Source organism: Natrix helvetica (assembly GCF_964273705.1).
Source record: "Natrix helvetica genome assembly, chromosome: 10".
Lineage (NCBI taxonomy): Eukaryota > Metazoa > Chordata > Lepidosauria > Squamata > Natricidae > Natrix > Natrix helvetica.
Genome location: NC_138561.1, coordinates 13,361,201 through 13,382,431, shown reverse-complemented (window position 1 = coordinate 13,382,431; position 21,231 = coordinate 13,361,201). Strand labels below are relative to the sequence as shown.

General features: G+C 44.2%; 2 protein-coding genes across 2 annotated transcripts; both read left to right on the top strand.

Annotated features, from left to right (window-relative positions):
* The first annotated feature begins 440 nt into the window (after window positions 1–440).
* On the top strand, window positions 441–3,921 carry THAP11 (THAP domain containing 11). The gene has a single exon (XM_081963551.1). The coding sequence runs from the start codon at window positions 631–633 to the stop codon at window positions 1,465–1,467; it is 837 nt and encodes a 278-aa protein (XP_081819677.1). The 5' UTR covers window positions 441–630; the 3' UTR covers window positions 1,468–3,921.
* Window positions 3,922–6,449: 2,528 nt separating this feature from the next.
* Window positions 6,450–20,567, top strand: NUTF2 (nuclear transport factor 2). The gene is made up of 5 exons (XM_081963453.1): window positions 6,450–6,593; window positions 12,295–12,418; window positions 13,107–13,178; window positions 14,620–14,718; window positions 19,984–20,567. Exons 2-5 carry the CDS (start codon window positions 12,320–12,322, stop codon window positions 20,095–20,097), a joined length of 384 nt encoding a protein of 127 aa, XP_081819579.1. The 5' UTR covers window positions 6,450–6,593; window positions 12,295–12,319; the 3' UTR covers window positions 20,098–20,567.
* Window positions 20,568–21,231: the final 664 nt, after the last annotated feature.

Below are 21,231 nucleotides of genomic sequence, written 5' to 3'. Positions count from 1 at the left end.
TCTTTTTCCTCTGTTTTGTTTCCACAATTCATAGGCCGTTCGTGGGCAGTTCCCGCGCTTTTCCTAGACGAGCCTCGCTGAGGTATTATACTGTAAAGCACCAAATGAGAGTAATAAACCGCCATTCCGACAAAAGGGGGGGGGATGAGGAAGAAGAGCAGATGAAAATAATAACAGGCAGACTTATGAACAGCAGCTTTATTAAAAGACACAATGAAAGCCGAGGGATTGTGGGAAGGCGGCATCTCATGATGGCGGCTGGGAGGCGTAGTTCCATCTTCCCTCCGGCCCAGGCTCCTCCTCCCTCTCTACCCCCCCCCCCCCCAATCCAGACTGAGGAGACCCGCGCTTTCCAAGCCTGGGCTTCGCAGCTCGCAGGGCCCGGCGGGAAAGAGAGTTCCGGCGTGGCGTCGCCGCCGCGGTGCTTTGTGGGGCGGGTAGTTCCGTTTCCTGTGGCGCTCTCGGGGAGGGCAAGGCTGCTGTGGCGTCGGCGCGGGAGAAGGAGGCTGCAGCCGCCGCCTTCTTGGACTCGCAATCGGGAGGCCTTGTGGGATCTGTAGTCCCGCCGCCTCGGGCCCGCCGGGGGAAGGAGGAGGAGGAGGCGGAGGAGGCAGGCACACCGCGCAGACCATGCCCGGGTTCACGTGCTGCGTGCCAGGCTGCTACAACAACTCGCACCGGGACAAGGCGCTCCACTTCTACACCTTCCCGAAGGACGCCGAGCTGCGCCGCCTCTGGCTGAAGAACGTCTCCCGCGCGGGCGTCAGCGGCTGCTTCAGTACTTTCCAGCCCACCACGGGCCACCGCGTCTGCTCCGAGCACTTCCCCGGCGGGCGCAAGTCCTACCTGGTGCGCGTCCCCACCATCTTCCCCTTGCGGGGGGTCAACGAGCGCAAAGGGGCCCGCGGGGCCAGGAGACCCCGGCACAACCCCGCCGCCGCCCAAGCCGCTGCCCAGGCGGCCGCCCAAGTCGCTGCTCAAGCCGCCGCCGCAGCCCAAGCCGCGGTGCTGCTGACTTTGCAAGAGGGGGCGTCTGGCCAGCCTGGCCAGGGCCTCATCAGGGCAGCCGGAGAAGGAGGAGGTGGCCCTGGGGGCCCTGGCGGTCTCCCTGGAGAGGATGTCAAGCCTATGGACCTGACGGTGCAGGTGGAACTGGGGGGTCCCGGGGCCATCGTGGCGACCCCGGTCCACCTGGCTTTCCTGGCCGACAACATTCCGCTGGTGGACGGTCCCCCTGACCATTCCTATTCGCTGTCCTCGGGCACCACGTCGGAGGAGCTGCTGCGCAAGCTGAACGAGCAACGGGACATCATCGCCCTGCTGGAAGTCAAGATGAAGGAGATGAAGGGCAGCATCCGGCGACTCCGCCTGGCCGAATCCCAGTTGCGGGAGGAGATCAGGGAGAAGGACCGCTTGCTGCATGCCGCCAGCATGGCTGGGGGGGCACGCAAGCGCCACGGCCTCTGAGGCGCCACAGCCTGCCGGGTCCCGAATATGCCTGGATGGCGGGGTGATCTTGACGGGGAGGTGAGGAGGGATCTTGCATCAAAAAGACTTGCAGAGGGGGAAAGCAGTTGCTAAGACAAATGGTGCTCCAGGCGGATGACATTTTTTGCCCCGGTTAGGCAGCTCTGCCCTGCCACGGGGGAAGTGACCAGTTTTGAGCCACTGGTTCTCTGCTTCCGAAGCCCAGGCTTCTTTGTGCGAGCTGGCCCGGATTTAATTCACGGGACCTCAACATGTGTCCTTAACATTTATCCCACCGAGAGACTTGCTGCGATACATCTGCAAAAGATGGTCTGGGATTCTGGTCACTGGCTTCTACTCCTCTCATTAAATACTGTCCTGAGCATAGTGGCAAGTCGGTGTAGCTGCTGCGGTACTCTGGATGATGCTGACTCGGTTGGAACGAGTCCCTTTTTAGCATTGCCCTCGTGAAGCTAGACTGTTAAGCATCTAACACCTGTAGTCAAATGTTGTACAAAGCTAATTTTGAGGAAAGAATCAGTTACTTTCTAGACAGGCACACCTGGGTTGTAATCGTTCATACTGGAGGAAAAGAAGATGGCCAAGGCACACTGTCACAGCGTTGTACCAGGATTATTCTGTGGGAAATGTCATGTTAAAAAAATCACAGCCATCAGTGCATTTATCTTTCCTTTTTATGAGAGGGAGTTGTAGGCATTTCTTCTCCCCCTGCCCCCCAGAACCTTTTGATGCAGAGTGTGCCATTTTTATTGTCAAAACGAATACTTAATATTTAAAAGAGGATATCAGGAGGATGTTTGTTATCTCCATATTGCCGTTGGGAGTTACTGTTTTGCTTCTATTCCTCTTTCAGCTGACAAAGTTATTGCGGCTTTCCTGACATTTCATGAATCCATGACCTGGGCATTTAAACATTGCTTGTTTCAGTTTTCAACAAATGTATTTTTTTTCCCTTGGAAAATCTGTGAGAACAGTAGCCTTCCTTTATGTTTTTCCGGGTTATAGTCACTGTAGCATAAGAGCAATGGGGTTAACCTCCCACAATTACACATACTTTACTTCTGAATCCACTATATTTCCTTAAGTCTTGAAAAAAAATATGACATGCACATACATTGGAAACTGAACTTGAGAGGAATGGGTGCAGAGTTCAAGTCCTAAGCAGTTTTTTTCACTACGACATTCTCCAGATGAATTAAAATGACAACTCTTATAGTCTCTAATCACATCGTGTAGCCCACTAGTGGTTTGGTTGTAGACTGATACAACTTTATTTGGGGAAGTCAGTGGTTAGCTTATATCTCTGTAAAACTGTTGCCATTTGTCTTAAAAGATGTGTGAGGAGGAAGGACTTAATTTTTGTCATGAAATGTTGATTTTTTTTTTTTTTGCATCCATCCACCTACGGTAGATACGTAGTGCCACTCTGGAATATATTTCAAATACGTACCATAACATTGTTTTCTCAGCTCTTTAGAAGATATCAAATTTTTGTTTAAATTAAAAGGAAGGAAACATTAAAACATAGGGTGGGGGTGTTTTTTTCCTAAGTGGTCACTTTTTTGCGTCATCTTATTAATAAGCACATTGACTTTTGTGTTTCCAGGCTTAAATGTTTCTTTTGTCGGAGCTGCTGTGACTTGATGACATTGATGAGGAACAGAATGGCCAGCTGTCCAATTTTTTTTTAAATTTGGTTATAGTATTTTTTCCCCAGCATCAATATGAATAGGAACCAGTCGTATATATTGGTTATATATGTTGTACCCATCCACAATTAAAGTTAATTTTTAAAGCTTGAAAACATACTATGATGAAAGTATATGTTCAACGTGATTATTCTTTCCCCCTATATTATATGTCATAAGAATCACCCAGTTCTTTTGTTCTTCTGCAGTTGGTGTAAATGACTGTATACGATATGACAGTAGAAATTAGGATTTACATTCAATGGGTTGTACGAACTCTCAGCTGTAGTCAGTGACAGCTCTTATCCAGTCCTTTTGAGTAGAGGTTCCAAGAACAATGTCCATTTTGTGCTATTATTTTGGATTTAACTCCAAATTTAGCAGATTTCAGTGCTGCCCTATATTTCTTATACAGAATATCTTTGCTATTGAGTGTCGCATTTAGGTCAGGCTTGGGCACACCCCTTTATGTTTTGCTCATATTCATCTTTTAGGATCTTGGGCAATAACATTGGTTTTCTCTCTCTCTGTAAATAAATGCCTGTGCATTCTAGCTGGCTGAGAGTGTTTTGAAGGTGTGTGTTGTGACCAATGTGGTACTTTTCTACCATCATTATGCACTAAAACATGTTCAGTCTATTGGACTGCTGAACTGGTTATCTATGTTGGACTGTTCTATTTTCCTGGTTATCCTGAGGTGCTAACAAATATGCTTAATTTGAATAAAATCTATTTTGTTTTGTTACGTTGTCGTGTAGAGTTTGTCCAGAGAGCCTAGAAAATGTTATCCCAGTTTCTTTTCCATGACAATCTCATGCATAGATAAGTAAGCCAGTATAACGTGTTTGTTTTAATTTTAAGTTGACTTTACAACAGTAAAGTTACTGTCCATGTTTTTTACCCATAGTAAGTTGCCTGCCAGTTAAATATATAAAGTCTGCATTCAAACAATATATTAAGGCACAAATCATGTTTTAGAAAATGCAATTGCTGAATCAAAATTATGGAAAACTCTTTGTCTTTTAAGGCACGATGTAGTTTGTTTTGACTAGTTCGGTGAATACAGTTGTGATTTAAAGCTGTTTAGTTTTTCCTCCCTTTAATGTAAATGAAAAAAGTAACGCATTTCACCTGCAAATAGATATGTATTTGGGTAACATGAAGAATTTTATTTTTATATTTAAAAAGTAGAGGATCAACTCGTTTGATTCAGCAATCTAAGAGACATATGATCATACATAAGAGTGTATTATTTCTGCTTTGTACTACTTCTTCCCACATTCCTTCTAAAAACTAACTCATGCAATTGCCGTGTTTCAACATCAGCCTTTTCCTATTATTATTATTTTTTGCATCATCCGGCATGCTCATCTTCGTGATATATTAGAATTACAGTCGCTAGAATTCTTTGCCCAGCATGGCAAAGAGCATTTAGAGAATTCTAAGAGATGAAGTACTAATGTAGCTTGAGCACAACAGGCTGACTAAGGTTCAGATTCTAACGGATGAAAAGTTCTGAAGACTACAAAAGTGTCTACTGTACTGTGATTTTCTGAAGCTTCAGTAGGATGGTTCTATAAAGATACCCATGGTGTAGATTGTTCGCATTCTGTATTTACTCGTTTTACAGATCTTGCATTTCTCAATTATAATTTTTCAGCTTTGCAAAGCCTACTAATCAAAAAGTGGTTGAAGATTGGTGAATCTGTGTGACAAGATAATCTCACTCACCTACAGAAATTTGGGGCCCAATTGGGGTCATAAGTCAAGGGCTACCCGTAAATTGGGGGATTCAGTTAAGCAAATGGCTTGCATGTTATTTTTGCAATCCTAGGCAGCAAATGTTCTTTGCCCCAGATACTTTCTACTACCTTAAAAGGGTAAAGATCCCCCTCGCGCATATGTGCTAATCTTTCCTGACTCTAGGGGGCGGTGCTCATCTCCATTTCAAAGCTGAAGAACCAGCGCTGTTCAAAGATGCCTCCGTGGTCATGTGGCCGGCATAACTAAACACCGAAGGCACATGGAATGCTGTTACCTTCCCACCAAAGTGGTCCCTATTTTTCTACTTGCATTTTTTTACGTGCTTTCGAACTGCTAGGTTGGCAGAAGGTGGGACAAGTAACAGGAGGTCACTCTTACACAGCGCTAGGGATTCAAACTGCTGAACTGCCAATCTTTCTGATCGACAAACTCAGCATCTTAGCCACTGAGCCAACACATCCCTACACCTTAGAATAACTTTATTGTCACTTTAAAGGTACAGTAATTGGTGTACATTAAAATGAATTTCATTGCATACAGCTCTCAAAGGAAGGCCACCCATCTCCAATATACACTATATAAACATGACAAAATAAATAAATGAATACAAAATTATACATATATACCCATCACAGAGAAACAACAGTCTAGTTCGGAGGTATATATGTACATGGCGAGAAAAACAAATCTTGCAAGTTTACCAGATGGATGGCATAGATCAGGGGTCCCCAAACTTGGCAACTTTTAAGACTTGTGGACTTCAACTCCCAGAATTCTCCAGCCGCTGGAGAATTCTGGGAGTTGAAGTCCACAAGTCTTAAAGTTGCCAAATTTGCAGACAGATTAACAGAGTTGGAAGGGACCTTGTAGATCATGTAGTCCAACCCCCTGCCCAAGAATACCCTACACCATTTCTGACTGATGGCAGTCTAATCTCTTCTTGAAAGCCGCCAGTGAGGAAGCTCCCGCAACTTCTGAAGGCAACTTCTATTCCATGGGTGGATTGTTCTGTCGGAAAATCCCTCCTTATTTTTAGGTTGAATCTCTCCTTGGTCAGTTTCCATCCATTATTCCTTGTCCGGCCTTCAGGTGCTTTGGAAAACAGCTTGACCCTCCTCCTCTCTGTGGCAGCCCCTCAAATATTGGAACATGTCTCCCCTGGTCCTTCTCTTCCCTCTGGCATAGATGGAACAAAGCTGGTCCAGAATCTGGTGCCTCTTGTGGTCCTGTCTAACTGGCCGTCAATGCACCATCACCCGCGCTCCCTCCCACCCCTCCTTCGCCCTTTGGCACCGAAGCTCCCCTTCGGGTCGGGCGCCTCCTCGCGCAGGGCTTGCCGGGAGCTGTAGTGCGCGCGTTTCGTCGTCGGAAAACGGAACGGCGAGGGCGAGGGAAGAGACTCGCCTTCCCAGCAGGCCCTGCGAATGGATCCGCGCGCCCGCCAGAGAGAGAGAGAGAGAGAGAGAGAGAGAGAGAGAGAGAGAGAGAGAGAGAGAGAGAAGTGGGGGAACGAGGGGAGGGGGCGTGGCCGGAAGAGGCGGTGCCCGGCGGGCGAAGCGGCGAGAGAGGGAGCGAGAGACCCACACACAGTGAGGCTGCGCTCGGGGGCTTCGGGCTGCGCTCGCCGCCGCCGCCGCCATCGCCATCAGCCTGGTAAGTCAGCGGGACGCCTGAGGCGCGGGGCAAGGAAAAGGCCCAGCGGCGGAGGGAGACCCGCTTTGCAGAGGCTGAGAGGCCGTGGGGCCTGCGCTTGGGCGCTGCCCCCTCAGGGTAGGGGAAGGGCCGGGGAAGGGCGTGTCGGGGGCTCCGCAGCCCTTTTAAGCCCCTCCCCGCCTCAAGGAAGACAGCGGCGGGGGGAGGAAGGGGAGGGGGCGACTCTCCTCCTTGCCCCGCCCGCCCCGCTTCAAACCCGGAGCCCCCACCCCTCCCTTCCCCGCGTGTTCGGGAAACGCACGTGTGAACGAGCAAGTTCGCGCCTCCCTCCTCTCCCGTGTTCGCGGGAGGCCACGTGCTTTTTTGGGGGGGAGGGGGGTTTCCTCCCAGGCGCGCGATTTGAAAGTTCCTCTGCTTTGGGTGGAAATGTCCCTTTTTTCTCCCAATTCCCTCTCTTTTTATTTGGCTGCTTTTGAGAATTCGGGATGAAGCGATGGGACGGAGGGGAAAGCCGCACCCTGCAGTTCCTCGGCCCGTTCCTTTCCAAACAAAACAAAAAAGATATGAATAAGAATTACTGCCTTTTTAAGGGAAGGGCTGGGGTTAAGTTGTGCACGTGGTGTGTGCGGGTGCCGCGTGCGGTGGATCTCGGAGGATCAGCCAAGCGATTACTTCTCCGCAAAGCGATTCCCACTTTTTTTAGACCTTGTCTGTGTGTGTGGTTTTCCCCCGGTTTTTTTTTCAAGTTAGACTTTTGACCAACTTTATTGCCACTTTGAATGATACACTGATCGGTATGCATTAAAGTGAACTTTGGTTGCATATAGCTCTGGCCACTTCCAATATACGCTACATAAATATGGCTAAATCAATAAATACAGAATTATACATCTACCCACCTGTATTATATGGGGACACTTGGCTAAGACCCTGAGCTTGTTAATCAGAAAGGTCAGCGGTTCGAACCCCTAGCGCCGTGTAATGGAGTGAGCTCCCGTTACTTATCCTAGCTTCTGCCAACCTAGCAGTTCGAAAGCATGTAAAAATGCAAGTAGAAAAATAGGAATCACCTTTGGTGGGAAGGTAACAGTGTTCCGTGCGCCTTCGGCGTTGACTCATGCTGGCCACATGAAAACAGGGACGTCTTCGGACAGCGCTGGCTGTTCGGGTTTGAAACGGATATAAGTAACTGCCCACTAGAGTCGGAAATGACTAGCACATATGTGCGAGGGTTACCTTTACCTTTACTTTATCTGTTATATGACACAGAGAGTGAGTGTATCTGTGTTTTTCAAAATTGGCAACTTTTAAGGTGTCTGGACTTCAACTCCCAGAATTGCCCAAGCAGCATGGGACATTCTGGGAGTTGAAGTCCACATCGTTTCAAAGTTGCCAAGTTTGAGAAACTTTGTATATCAGGCTACATCTTATGTAAAGTTTGTTAAGATTCTCAATTTTGGGTAAAAAATAAATTACAAATGACTAGTGCGTTCATAAAAAATGTTCCCAATGAGAAATAACGGAGTGCTTGAGTATCTATAAAGGGATTTCAACTTACCAATGACTGAACAGTGAGAGAGAATAGCTAAGATGCCAAAAAAAAACCTGCATCAAAGTTATAAAGTTATACTGTACTAAACTTTGTGGAAATATGTTGTTGGCATAAATGAATTAGGATGAAATGAATTAGGATGAATTAGGATATGAAATGAATCTTTTCATGGGCCACTTAGAATCATCCATTTTTCATGAATCCTAAGCTTTGAGAAAAAGTGCCAAAGAGATTCAAGCAGGGAGGGACAAGTAAAATATGTGCAGCTTCCTTCTGTGTGGGATATAGAGCATAAGAAAATCTAAGTATCTATAAATCTGTTAGATGATCAGAAGCGTCACATGCAAAACAGTTTGGCGGTTGATACAAGTAGTCCTCAATTTATGACCACAATTAAGCCTAAAATTTATGTTGCTAAGTGAGAAATGTTGTTAAGTGAGCTTTCCCCCCATTTTACGACTTTTCTTGTCACTGTTGTTAAGTGAATCTGGCTTCCCCATTGACTTTGTCAGAAGGTTGCAAAGGGGATCACGTGACACCCCCCCTCCGACACTTCAACTGTGATAAATGTGAGTCAAGCATCTGAATGTAAATCACATGCTGCCATGAAGTGTGAAAAATGATCATAAGTTAACTTTTTGTAACTAAGCGACCTGTTGTAAGTAGAGGACTACCTGTATAGACCTTTGCAATCCGATGCCTTTTGAATGGATTAGTTATAACTCTTAAGTTCTCTGTAAGTATAGTTATTTGGCTGGATGAGTATCTCAGCAGTTGTCAGATAGCACCAGGTTAATAAAGTCTGAACAAAAACATAACTATGCTTCTCTACTTTTACAAGAAAATACAAAATAATATACCGTATTTTTCAGAGTATAAGACTCACATCCCCCCCAAAAAAAAGGTGATGAAATTTTGGGTGCATCTTAAACATCTAATGTAGCCCTCCGCCTGCCCCCATTCCTTGGCCTCTGCCTCCCAGCAATTTGCCTCCTTGCAGCAAATAGCAAACAGCCTGTATCAGTTTCCGCACAGCTTGATTGGCACAAGCAGCTGATTATCGGTTTCAGGCTGCAGGGATTGCTATTGCTGCCTCCGTTTGCCCCTTTTTCAGCCTCCGCATCCCATTTTTGGCCTCTGTGTGCCTGGTTTTCCGCCTCCGTGCACCCCATTTTCCGCCCATTCCGATCCCTGCCGCCCAGAACAGGTGGAAACTGGAGCATGCAGAGGCTGAAAATCTGGGTACGTCTTATACACTGAATGCAGCATCTTTTGTCTCCCGGAATCCTGTCCACTTTGCAAAAATGGCCGTGCATAGCTTTTAGAAGGCTTTCAGAGAGCTCCTGGGGGATGGGGAGGACAGAAATGGGCAAAAAACGGGCCGTTTTTGGGAGGCTTGCAGAGTGCAAAAACTTTTTTTTTTTAAATTGCCTCTTCGAACCCTTGGTGGGTCTTATACTCCGGTGTGTCTTATACTCTGAAAAATACAGTACATAAAACTCCTCCTTCCTACTATTTTCCCCCCAACAACAACTTTCTGAGACGTGGGTTGGGCTGAGAGAGGGACTGACCCAAAGCCACCTAGCCCAGGGGTCTCCAACCTTGGCAACTTTAAGACTTGTGGACTTCAACTCCCAGAATTCCTCAGCCAGCTTTGCTTGTCTTTAGAGGCTGGCAAATTGTCATTGAAAAGCTAAAACTAAAGAACTTTAGCAATTACATATATTTAATATTTACAAGTAGTGCTCGACTTACAACAGCTCATTTAGTGACTGTTCCAAGTTACAACGGCACTGAAAAAAGTAACTTATAACCATTTTTCAAACTTACGACCTCAGAATCCCCATGGTTATGGGATTTATATTCAGATGCTTGGCAACTGACTCACATTTATGACGTTTGCAGTGTTCCCGGAGCCACATGATCCCCTTTTGTGACCTTCTGACAAGCAAAGTCAATGAGGAAACCAGGTTCACTTAACAACCATCTCACTAATTTAAGAACTGCAGTGATTCACTTAAAAAAATGAGGCGAGAAAAGTCGTAAAATGGGGCAGACTCACTTAACAACATGAATTTTGGGCTCAATTGTGGTCGTAAGTTGAGGACCACCTGTATTTAGAATTAATATTTCTTGACCAGAAAGGCTTCCAGCAAACAATAAAAAGGTTAGAATCAAAATCAATTGAAAAGTAACTTAAATCTACGTTATCAAGTAAGTGGATTATGAAAAATTACCTATATTACCTAAAAATTACCTAAGATGTCTTTAAAGTATTTGGCATTCCTCCACGAGAATAGAAAATTGATGGATGTATTGCAATTATATATACTTGTATACTGTATTTTGGACTATTAGACGCACCGGGAGTACAAGACGCATCATGATTTTGAATCACTATATACACTATATACTTTTATTAGAATTTTTAGATTTAGCAGGAAACCATTCTAGCATAAAGCGTAATCGCTCGGAAGAGATGTGCAATTTTCCACTTTTATCACCAGCTTCCTTTTGTCAAAAAAAATGTAGAGGGATTGGCATGGACTTTTGCTTTTTATAAGATAGAACCTTTCTTTCCATTTACATACTTTTCCGCATCCTCAAAAGGTTTGGTCAGCCTTGCAGATGGGTTTTGCTTTCTTTTCGACTCTTTCTAAAGTTTTTAAACCCAAGTAATATTACATTTCATTCAAAATATCAGTGTTTCAGTAGAAGCTCACTGATGTTTTATGTCGGCTGCCCAGCATTTTAAAGGACAGCCAACTATCCAGAATCTGTCAACCTTTCTTGACGGTCTGACCACGTTTCCATGGTCACATTAATCCCAGATTAAAATGAATGTGCAAGTCAAGCTGTGTGTACTGTTGCAAAAACGCTGGACAGATTAAGCCATCTTTTTCTGAACGCTCATCAATTCTTTTACCTTGTTCTTTTCTGCTGCAAACGTTTGTCACCGTTAGAGCTATCTAAATACTCCCTGAGTCCTTGTGAAGAATAATTGACCCCTTAATCTTTTTTTTTTAAATAAAAACATGGCTGTCCCTTTGAGGAAACAAGAGGCAGCTGTTCCTCTGTGCTAATGACAGGAACTTTTTGAGGATCTCTTAGGGCAGTGATGGGGAACCTTTTCAGCACCAGGGGCCCAAACCAGAACATGCATGCATCGGAGTGCCGGAAACCCGAAGAGGACCTGGCCGGTGTGCACTTCAACTTTAGTGCTGAGCACTTCAACTTTAGTGCTCAGCTTATAACTTGGATTGGATAGCTTTGTTGTGTTTCACAAGGAGGTACAGTGTACTATTTTTGAAACGAATTGTAGTTGAGCCTGGTTTTTTGTCATTGACATTAGTCCTCAATTTATTATCACAGCTGAGCCCAAACTTTACGTTGCTGTGAGAATTTTGGGTGTGTGAGTTCTGCCACATTGTACGACATTTCTTGCCACGTTTGTTAAGTGAATCACTGCAGTTGTTAAATTAGTAACGTGGTCGTTAAGTGAATCTGGCTTTCCCGTTGACTTTGTGTGTCAGAAGGGATCACGTGACCCCGGGGCACTGCAATTGTCATACCTGTGAATCAGTTGTCAAGCATCCAAGTGTAAATCACATGACACACACACACACACACCCGGGCATGGGGCAACTGTCGTAAGTGCGAACAATGGTCATACGTCCCCTTTTTCCATGCCATTGTAACTTCGAAACGAACTGTTAAGTCGAGGGCCACTGTCTATTAAACACACCTGCTTTAAAAGTAATTGACCCATCAATTCGACGAAAGCATTTTCATCCAATTGAATGCCATTCCGTATTTCGTTTGTGCTGACTGGAAACAGCGACTTCGGTGTAGTGGTGAAGGGATTAGGATCGAAACCTGGCGGCTTTTTTGTACAGTCACATTCTTTCCAGCTGTTTGATTTTTTTTCCTTCCTTTTTTTCAGATGGCGTGACTAGAACTGTAAACAGCATTCTACGTTTTGTCACGTTTTGTAGATTGATGTTGATAATAACAACATTTGCTTCTTTTCATTATGTTCTCCCGCGTGAAATTTGTCTGCTGTTAACAACAGCTGTACAAGAAGTTGGTGGTTTCATCAACCTGTGCATAAGAAGGTCAAATATCCTGTGTTTTTCTTCTACTTTCCAGTTGCTGGCTGCACTGAGAATTCAGAATGGGAGACAAGCCTATTTGGGAACAGATTGGTTCCAGCTTTGTACAGCATTACTATCAGTTATTTGATACAGACCGGACTCAGTTAGGATCAATATATGTAAGTAACTCTGAAACAGATGCTTTTATTGTGGGATGTTTTATCATTGACCTCCACCTTCCTTTGAAGTCAATAATGCTGGCGCTCTCATAATGCTGTTTAGCAGTACCTTACAGTTAATTTAAGGGACGTGGCGGCTCAATGGCTAAGACACTGAGCTTGTCGATCAGAAAGGTCGGCAGTTCGAATCCCTGGTACCGCGTAACGAAGTGAGCTGCCGTTACTTGTCCCAGCTTCTGCCAATCTTGCAGTTCGAAAGCATGTAAAAATGCAAGTAGAAAAATAGGGACCACCTTTGGTGGGAAGGTAATAGTAGTCTGTGCGCCTTCGGCATTTAGTCATTCCGGCCACATGACCACGGAGATGTACTGAGCCAACAGCGCTGACTCTCGGCTTTGAAACAGAGATGAGCATCACCCCCTAGTGTCGAGAACGACTAGCACATATGTCCGAGGGGAACCTTTATCTTTATCTTACAATTCATGTAATCTCAAGAAGCATTATTACATTCAATATTTGTCACTAATATATTGCCTATATTTATCTAATATATAAAGGTTGTCTTGAATCACTTTTGACTCTGTGAGGAGCTCTGGGAAATTACTAACTTGTTTTTAACAAGTATGTTACTATTTCTAGCGTGCAAAAATAAAATGTTTCTAAGCAGATTATTGTTTTATTGTTTCAGATAGATGCCTCATGCCTTACATGGGAAGGACTACAATTTCAGGGCAAAGTAGCTATTGTTGAAAAACTCTCAGTAAGTTTCTGATAAGTTGTGGTTCTGATGTTCAGCCTAAGATATCCCCCTCCCCAAATTCTAGAAATTGCCTCACCTGTACAATGAAATAAATGTCACCTTGGAAGTTAGCTTTCAGATTTCTTTGGGTGGGGAGCTGCATGCAGGCCACGAGTTTCCTGTTCTTGGCTCAATTCATCTTTATCTCCTGGATAGAGTAATCTTAACCTTTTCACCAAAATCTGTTCTCTGTAAGTAAGCTCCATTTTTTCATGGCATGCTGTTATCACTTAGGGCCGTGATGGTGAACCTATGCCACGTGGGCCAGAGGTGGCACGGAGAGCCCTCTCGGCTGGCACGCGCACCATCGCCTCAGGTCAGATCTCCATGGCATTTCTTTCATGAGCTTCTGTTTCCCTGAAAACGACAAAACAGAAGCTCACGAAAGAAAAAAGATCTTACCTCTTGCCACGCTGCTGGTGTTGGGATGCCCGCCTCCCGCTCAGGGTTCCTAGTAATAGATCCATTGCAAGCAAAAACTCTGAGGCAGGTGGATTCCTCAAAGAATAGCTTTATTGGAAATACCATATTGGCACAGATCTGGTGAAAGCCAACTCTGAGGGGGCCCTTGGTTTTCACCTAATTAAAAGTAAACATTTTTTCCTCAACCCCAAACAATCAGTCACCTGGCCCAATCACAGCAGCGTCCGCTGGTCTGGTGACATCACTCCTTCTGCCAGGTGTGAGAACGACCTTGGTTCCCAAGAGAAAGTATTTTGTTTTGACTATGCAACCCCAGCTATTGCTAATCCCCGCCCCCTTCCCTATCCCTCGCTGCAGAGTGGCAGCACCGAAGCTCCAAGATGGCCTTGTCCAGATCAGCTTCAGGGTTGATACCTGGGATACTAATTGTCATAAATATGAATCAGTTGGCAAGCATCTGAATTTTGATCATGTAACCATGGGGATGCTGCAACAATTGTAAGTGTGAAACAGGCCGTAAGTCACTTTTTTCCAGTGCCATTGTAACTTTGAACAGTTCGTCAAATGAACTGTTTGTCGGGGACTATCTGTAGTTCCCACATTGTAGTACTAATTGGGACTGGTATTTCCATTGCTAAGTGACACAGTTGCAAACTCTCAACATTGCACGACCACGCCACTTAACGATAGAAATCCCAGCACTTCTGGTTGACACAGTTAAGGGAATCACCACGTGTCATTTATCACGTGGTCACTATTTACGACCTCTGGCCAGCTTTCCCATTGTCTTTGCTTGTAGGAAGCCAGCAAAGGAGGTTGCTTGTGGCGATCCTGTGACTGGGATTGCTGCAACCAACATACGACCTTTCGTATCTGCAGCTCATCCGGAGCCCTCATTAAGTTTGAACAGTCACTGAATGAGTGGTTGTTAAATGACGGTGACCTGTAAATCCTTCCGTGTTTCTCCCTTCTCTTTCAGAGCCTTCCTTTTCAGAAAATACAGCACAGCATCACATCCCAAGATCATCAGCCTACACCAGACAGCTGTATACTCAGTATGGTAGTTGGACAACTTAAAGTAAGTCTGTTTTCAGGCTTGGGTTGCAAGAAAAAATATTTAGAACAGCATTTCCTTATCCGGGTGCTAGCTGGCCTGGAAATTCTGGGAATTGAAGTCCTTAAAATTGCCACGGTTAAGAAACACTGATTCAGAGCACTAGTCAAGAATCCGTTCGTAGCCTGCTTGATAGTTGAGTTTGATCATCAGAACTTTGACGGCTATAGCCTAAGCTAGCCTTAATGTCTCAAGACAGTGTCACATATAAGCCAATCGACTTTTGATTAGGTCAGCAAAGCCGAATGCACAGACTTCAACTATTAAGTCACCAGGGTTCTTCACTGCGGTTATTTCTCTTCCTTTATGCATAATATCTAGGGACGCGGTGACTCAGGGGCTAAGACGCTGAGCTTGTAGATCAGAAGGTCGGCAGTTCAGCGGTTTGAATCCCTAGCTCCGCATAACGGAGTGAGCTCCCGTTACTTGTCCCAGCTTCTGCCAACCTTAAAAGCATTCAAAAGCATGTAAAAATACAAGTAAAAAAATAGGGACCACCTTTGGTGGGAAGGTAACAATCTTCCGTACACCTTCGGCGTTGAATCATGCCGGCCACATGACCACGGAGACGTCTTCGGACAGCGCTGGCTCTTCGGCTTTGAAACGGAGATGAGCACCGCCCCCTAGAGTCGGGAACGACTAGCATATATATGCGAGGGGAACCTTTACCTTTATGCATAACATACAACGGCACAGTTATAACAGGCTGCAAAGTCTGCCTGTGCTGGCTGCTGGGAAGGAATCAAAGTAATAATCATTTTGCATTGCTAATTGTCTATGGAGGTTCTCAGTCATCCAGGTCATGCTTGTCCCAAAGGTTCTTTTTCAGGAGGCAACTGGACTTTCTTGGGGTTTTTTTCCTTTTCTTTTGAAGACATTTTGCTTCTCAACCAAGAAGCTTCTTCAGCTGAAGGAACTTCTTGATGAGAAGCCAAATGTCTTCAGAGAAAAAAACAGAAAATCCAATTGCCTGGTGAAAAAGAACCTTTGGGATAATAATCTTTTTATTGCAACCAATTGGAAAGCAGGGCCAGAACTACTTGCAAACAATTCTGATACTCTTGTCATTAAAGAACCTAAATGGGAATCTCTTAATGAAGTCCTGCGCAAAAAGATCCTGTGATCCCATCATGATTGATTGAAAGGATTCCCAATAAACTAAGGCTGTTGGGAAAGCTAAAAAGCTAAAATGGGGCACAGCCTATTACACTAGAAATAAGAAATAAGCCTAATGCAACATGGAGGTAAGGAGGGCACATACTGAATTCCATATCATGGAATTGCCAAAATCTACAAGTAACTACAATTCACTTGATATAATAATGTAGCAGCTTATAGTGTAGTGTTGATATAATAATGTAGCAGCTTATGTGCAGCTGTGATATGGCCATGTTATACCAGTTGCCAGTTTGCTCTCGAGTGCTACTCAAAAGTGCTGCCTTTGAAACCTTATAAGTAGCCTTTGCTTAGTGACCAGTAGGGACTGGCAATTCCCTCGCTAAACAGGGCAGTCGCTGAGCAGAAAAATCACACGATTGAGACCGACTTAGAAAGTCACTTCCCGTTTGGTCCTTATCTTTTTTTTTTTTTTTACTCATTTCCAAGACTTGAACTGAATACAATGACACGATTCATCTGCTCTTAATAACAAACAATTAACATGAGAGTGTAGCTTGCAAGTAGCTCCAAATATGATGAGTCATACTGAGCTCTGTTGTGCCTAGTGTTTTATCCCCTTCACCATGCCTCTTTTTAGAGCACTCCTTCTTAATATTCAGTAATATTAATAATCCTTTCGGGAGAGGGGGCGGTCTAGAAATCCAAATAAAAGTAAAAGTAAAGTAAGAGTAGAACCACCCCATCCATGTTAGTAACCCCATTTTGGCACATTCTATGCAAGTGCCATAAATATATCCCTGACAGAATTTTGCCAAGCTACCGCCATTTGATATTTTGAGATTGTAATGTTTTTCTCCTGTCCTGCTCAGGCAGATGATGACCAAATTCTAGGTTTCCATCAGACCTTTTTGTTGAAAAACTTACAAGGTGCCTGGGTATGCACCAATGAAGTCTTCAGGCTAGCCCTCCACAATGTTTAGCCTTCTGGCCACCTCATGCTCTGATCTTCGCTGCCCCCTCTCTGAGTAAGAAGCATTCTGCCTGTTTCTCTGCCCCACCTGATCTTGCAAAAAAAAAGCATGAACATTGCTTGTGTGTTACCCGAGGAGGGTTGCAGTATGACACTGTGGATTGCTTCAGGTTGATGACTCTCGAAATGAGCAGCGGTGAAGTTTCCTTTGCAGAAGCAGCTGCCAAACAGTTAAATGTAGTGTTTATATATATATATCAATCGGTTGCTTGTTTAACACCTTTAGGATACAAGCGCTGCTTAGAACTCTGGAACGTTGGAGTGGCATACAATGAATGCTTGCCTTGTCATGCCTGAAAACTGTCTGCATTCGTGCCTATAGGTACAACTGTGCAACTTGTTTCTTACACCAGGGTCCCCAGGGCGGAGGGCAGCTTACAGTTTAATCCGTTGTGAGCATGCCATTCGTAAACAGACATTTGTCTCAACTGCGAGAAGTTTCCAGTTGGTATATTAACTACAGCGGTTGATAAGGAAGAGGGAATGTCAAAACAAATTAAGAGTGGGCAAATGCAGTTGTGTTGATTGCTTTCTCTCAGTTAAGGAGAATTAAAGGGTTAAAACGAAAGGTTTTCACAGAAAAGGTGGGTTTAAAGAATGGGTTTGGCCTGGTATTTTTAAAGTGGAACAGTAGGAAGGATCTGGGAATTGATAGAAGGGAATATTTGTAACTCGCTGGAGATTGAACTCTGGAGTCCTTGGTGCTCTCAGCTTGGTTGTTTCCTTGTAGACATTTCATTACAGTTGTGGCCTGTCAGCCACCGGCCCCTCCACCAGCTGAATCAGACGAGGAGGCGTGGGAATCAGGAGTAGCATCAGGGCAACCTGGGAGCTCCGAGGGGGAAGAGGGAACAGAACTATCAAAGATAGAGACAGAGGCAGACACTGGGCTGTCTTATCAGCCCTCGGAGAGCCAACAGCCCCAGGTTTGGAGGTGGCTGATGAGGAAGAGGAGGAACAGCTGGGTCTAGTGCCTGACACACGGATGTGCAGAAGGCAGAGGAAAGGAGAGCAGTGGAAATCTGTGAGCCGGTCCTTGGGATGGAAGAGCCACCGCTGTTAGCGAAGCTCCACCCTAGCTCTGGGCATAAAAGGCAGGGGACAGAGATGAATAGATGTGGCAGACAACTATTCATCTTTTGGGCGGGGCTGCTGGCGCTCCTAATAAAGGAATCATCGATTTAAATACAGAGGGTTTGTCGTGTTTGGGGAGCTGAGTCAGAACAATTACTCAACTAGCCTCATAAGTGCTAGGTGATGTTATCTAGTTGGGTATTGAGATGTCTGCAAGAAAATAAGTAAGCTCAGGAAGCACCAGGACCCCGTGCTTCTTGGGAGGGACGGCATGGCCAGGTACTGCTCTGCACTCTTCCACTTTGGGTGCTGAGAGAAACAAATAGTAAAATTTTGGTTGCAGAAGGACTAACTTTTAGAAGCACTCTTATATCTCTCCACTATGGTTCTATGTTGACTTTCCCTAATCCCAATACGTTGGACAGCTGTTCCCAGCCAACATGAATGTGTTAGCAGGGAATTCTGACATATCAAGATGCCTTTTTGAAACTGACCCCTAAGTGGGGTTTTGCACAGGGGACGATAGCATGACTAGGCACACAATTGTAAGGATTGTCTCAGGCTATTTTTTTTTTTTTTTGAGGGAGGGGGAGAGTTAGAAGAATTTCTGAAGCCAACACAAAGTTTCCAGTCCCAGAATGCATTTTAGTTTGCTTTACCCCAACTGCTAATTGCTGGGCAACAGGCTACCCATAGACATGATTCCTTCTTACCTTTACCAAATATTTAACACCTAGATCTAGTTGATGTGTTGTAACCCTAATTAACTGGCTAGGACACAATTGGGTGAGTTCACACTCTTCTAAGCCACAAATATGGTTTGTATGCAGTGACTGGATTTACAAAGCATACCAGCATAAGAGTTAGCACAGTGTGCAAATACAGCCTTAAGTCTTGGAATGTCATGTTCCTCAACATTCATTAATAATAGCTACGATGTAACCTTGTTTTAACAGACTAATTGGGGAAATGCCCATTGTACAAAATGTCTATTCTATTAGGGAGTAAATAGTTGCACGGCATTTGTCATTTGTGGGATGACATAATTAGACAAATGGTCTAGATTGTGCGTCACATTGATGCTTTGGCTGAGCTGGGGTGGGCGTGGCCTGCGTGTGACGCATCCTGCCTGCAGGTCCCCAGTTTGACACCCCTGGTCTAGATCAGTGTTTCTCAACTTTGAGAATTTTAAGATGTGTGGACTTCAACTCCCAGAATTCCCCGGCCCATGTGCTAGTTAGGAAATTCTGTACATTAAAGAAGTTGAGAAACACTGGTCTAGATTGAAAATTGATCCATTTCCTGTGAAAACCATTGTTATCAACATTTTGCTTGGCTGTACTGTAAAACCAAAATTATTATGTTTGATAGAGTATATGCAGTTCATTTTCAAGATGATTATAGGCGAAGACACTACTCTACCTTAGCCAGTCATAAAAACATCACTGAAGGATCAGGAAGAAGTATTTCATATTTTATAACTGGAAGTGAAACTTAGTTCATTATCCAGATGTAAACTTACAGCTAGTCCTTTATGAGTGCAATTGGGACCAGATGTCTGGTTTTTAGTTGTTGCAGTTTTAAGTTGATGCACTTGACCAGATCTGATTTTACAACACTTTTGGCAGCAGTCATTAAGTAAATCATGATGGTCTTTAAGTGAACGCCACAGTCATGTGAACCCATTGTTCCAAATTCCTGGCTAAGAATTTTGGAAGCAAAAAAACTAAATTGGGGAACGTTGAATAATTACTGCCGCAGTCAGGAACTGCGCTTCAGTTTCCAGCAGTATTTAATAATTAATTCATGTCATTCAGCATCATCATGACTAAAAATGCATGTTGTGTTCTTGCACAGAGACAAAATGACATATGTTAGCTCTGTCACAAAAAGGAATTGCTGGTCAGGGAAGAAGTATATGCATGACAACATTTGGACTCCAGTGACAGGAATTGGATGCGCTGCTCAAAAGCATCTTAATTCTTGTTTTTCCTTTGTCTCTGCAGGCCGATGAAGATCCTGTGATCGGATTCCACCAGATATTTCTATTAAAGAACATCAATGATGCTTGGGTTTGCACCAATGACATGTTCAGGCTAGCATTGCACAACTATGGTTGAAATGACATCCCTGAGGCACCTTGCCTTTTTTTTTCTCCTCCTCTCCTCCTTACCAATATTAATCACACCCATGGAACATTCCAAATATCATACACAAACCTGCACACCATGGCAAGCAAGCAAGATTTGTGACATACCCTTCCGAAGAGTTTTATGTTGTGTCACTAGAAGAGTTCCTTGTGCATGATGTTTGGAAGTTAGAATTAGCTGCATTTGACAAAAGAAGGGTATGTTCTTACCAGCATGCCTTGGGAAGAATCCATAATACAAAACAAAAAAAAAGGTTCTGTTTCTGTACTGACAAGTTTCTCTAATAACCCAAAGAAACAAAAAGGATATGAAAGAATAGCCAGCCTGAAGCCAACTCAGATAATTGATTTCTTTTTTTTTCCTCTTTTTTTTTCTTTTTGTTGTTGTTCACATATTTCAGTGCTACATTATACAATAAAACCATGTGATTTTCTTAACAAGTTTAAATTGTTGGATCTTCAGTCTGTAAGTGGAAAGTCTTGCATTTCCAACTCTTGTGTTTGAATTCTTAGTTTTGGGAACATGTTTGCTGGAGGTATGGTTTTTAAAATGTCCACGTAGGCTTTGTGCTCCTGTTTTTGCTTTCGTTGGGAAGCTTGCGTGGAGTTGTCGCTGAACAATGGCTTCAAACTTGAAATGGGAAATATTACCTCTCTCTGAAAATCAGAACGTGGATTTATATTAACTGCACGTGCAGCAAGTTTATTATACTGATCCTCAAGTCAATTTCCCCGCCATTCTATTATGCAGATGTACATAAAACTCTCTGCAGACCAACAATGTGAATGTGCTTATTTTCAGGTTAATTTCTCCACATTATCCTTTCCTGGTCGGCATCTTGATATCATTCTGCTTTTGACATTCAAAAGCTGAGTCATAATTGCATTTAGCATCTTCAGGGTGCCAGTTTCAAAACGAGATGTTCATTTTGGTGCAGATCGGTAGAGTACTACATCCCATCCCATACTGTCTGTTGCTTATTTTGATATCTCAAGCGTCTGCTGTATCCTGGTTGCAATAAACCACAGCACCAGCAGCGCCATTTCAATGGTTCAGTTGGGTCAGTATTAGAAAACATTTTGAAGTGCCATTCGCTGCAAAGCT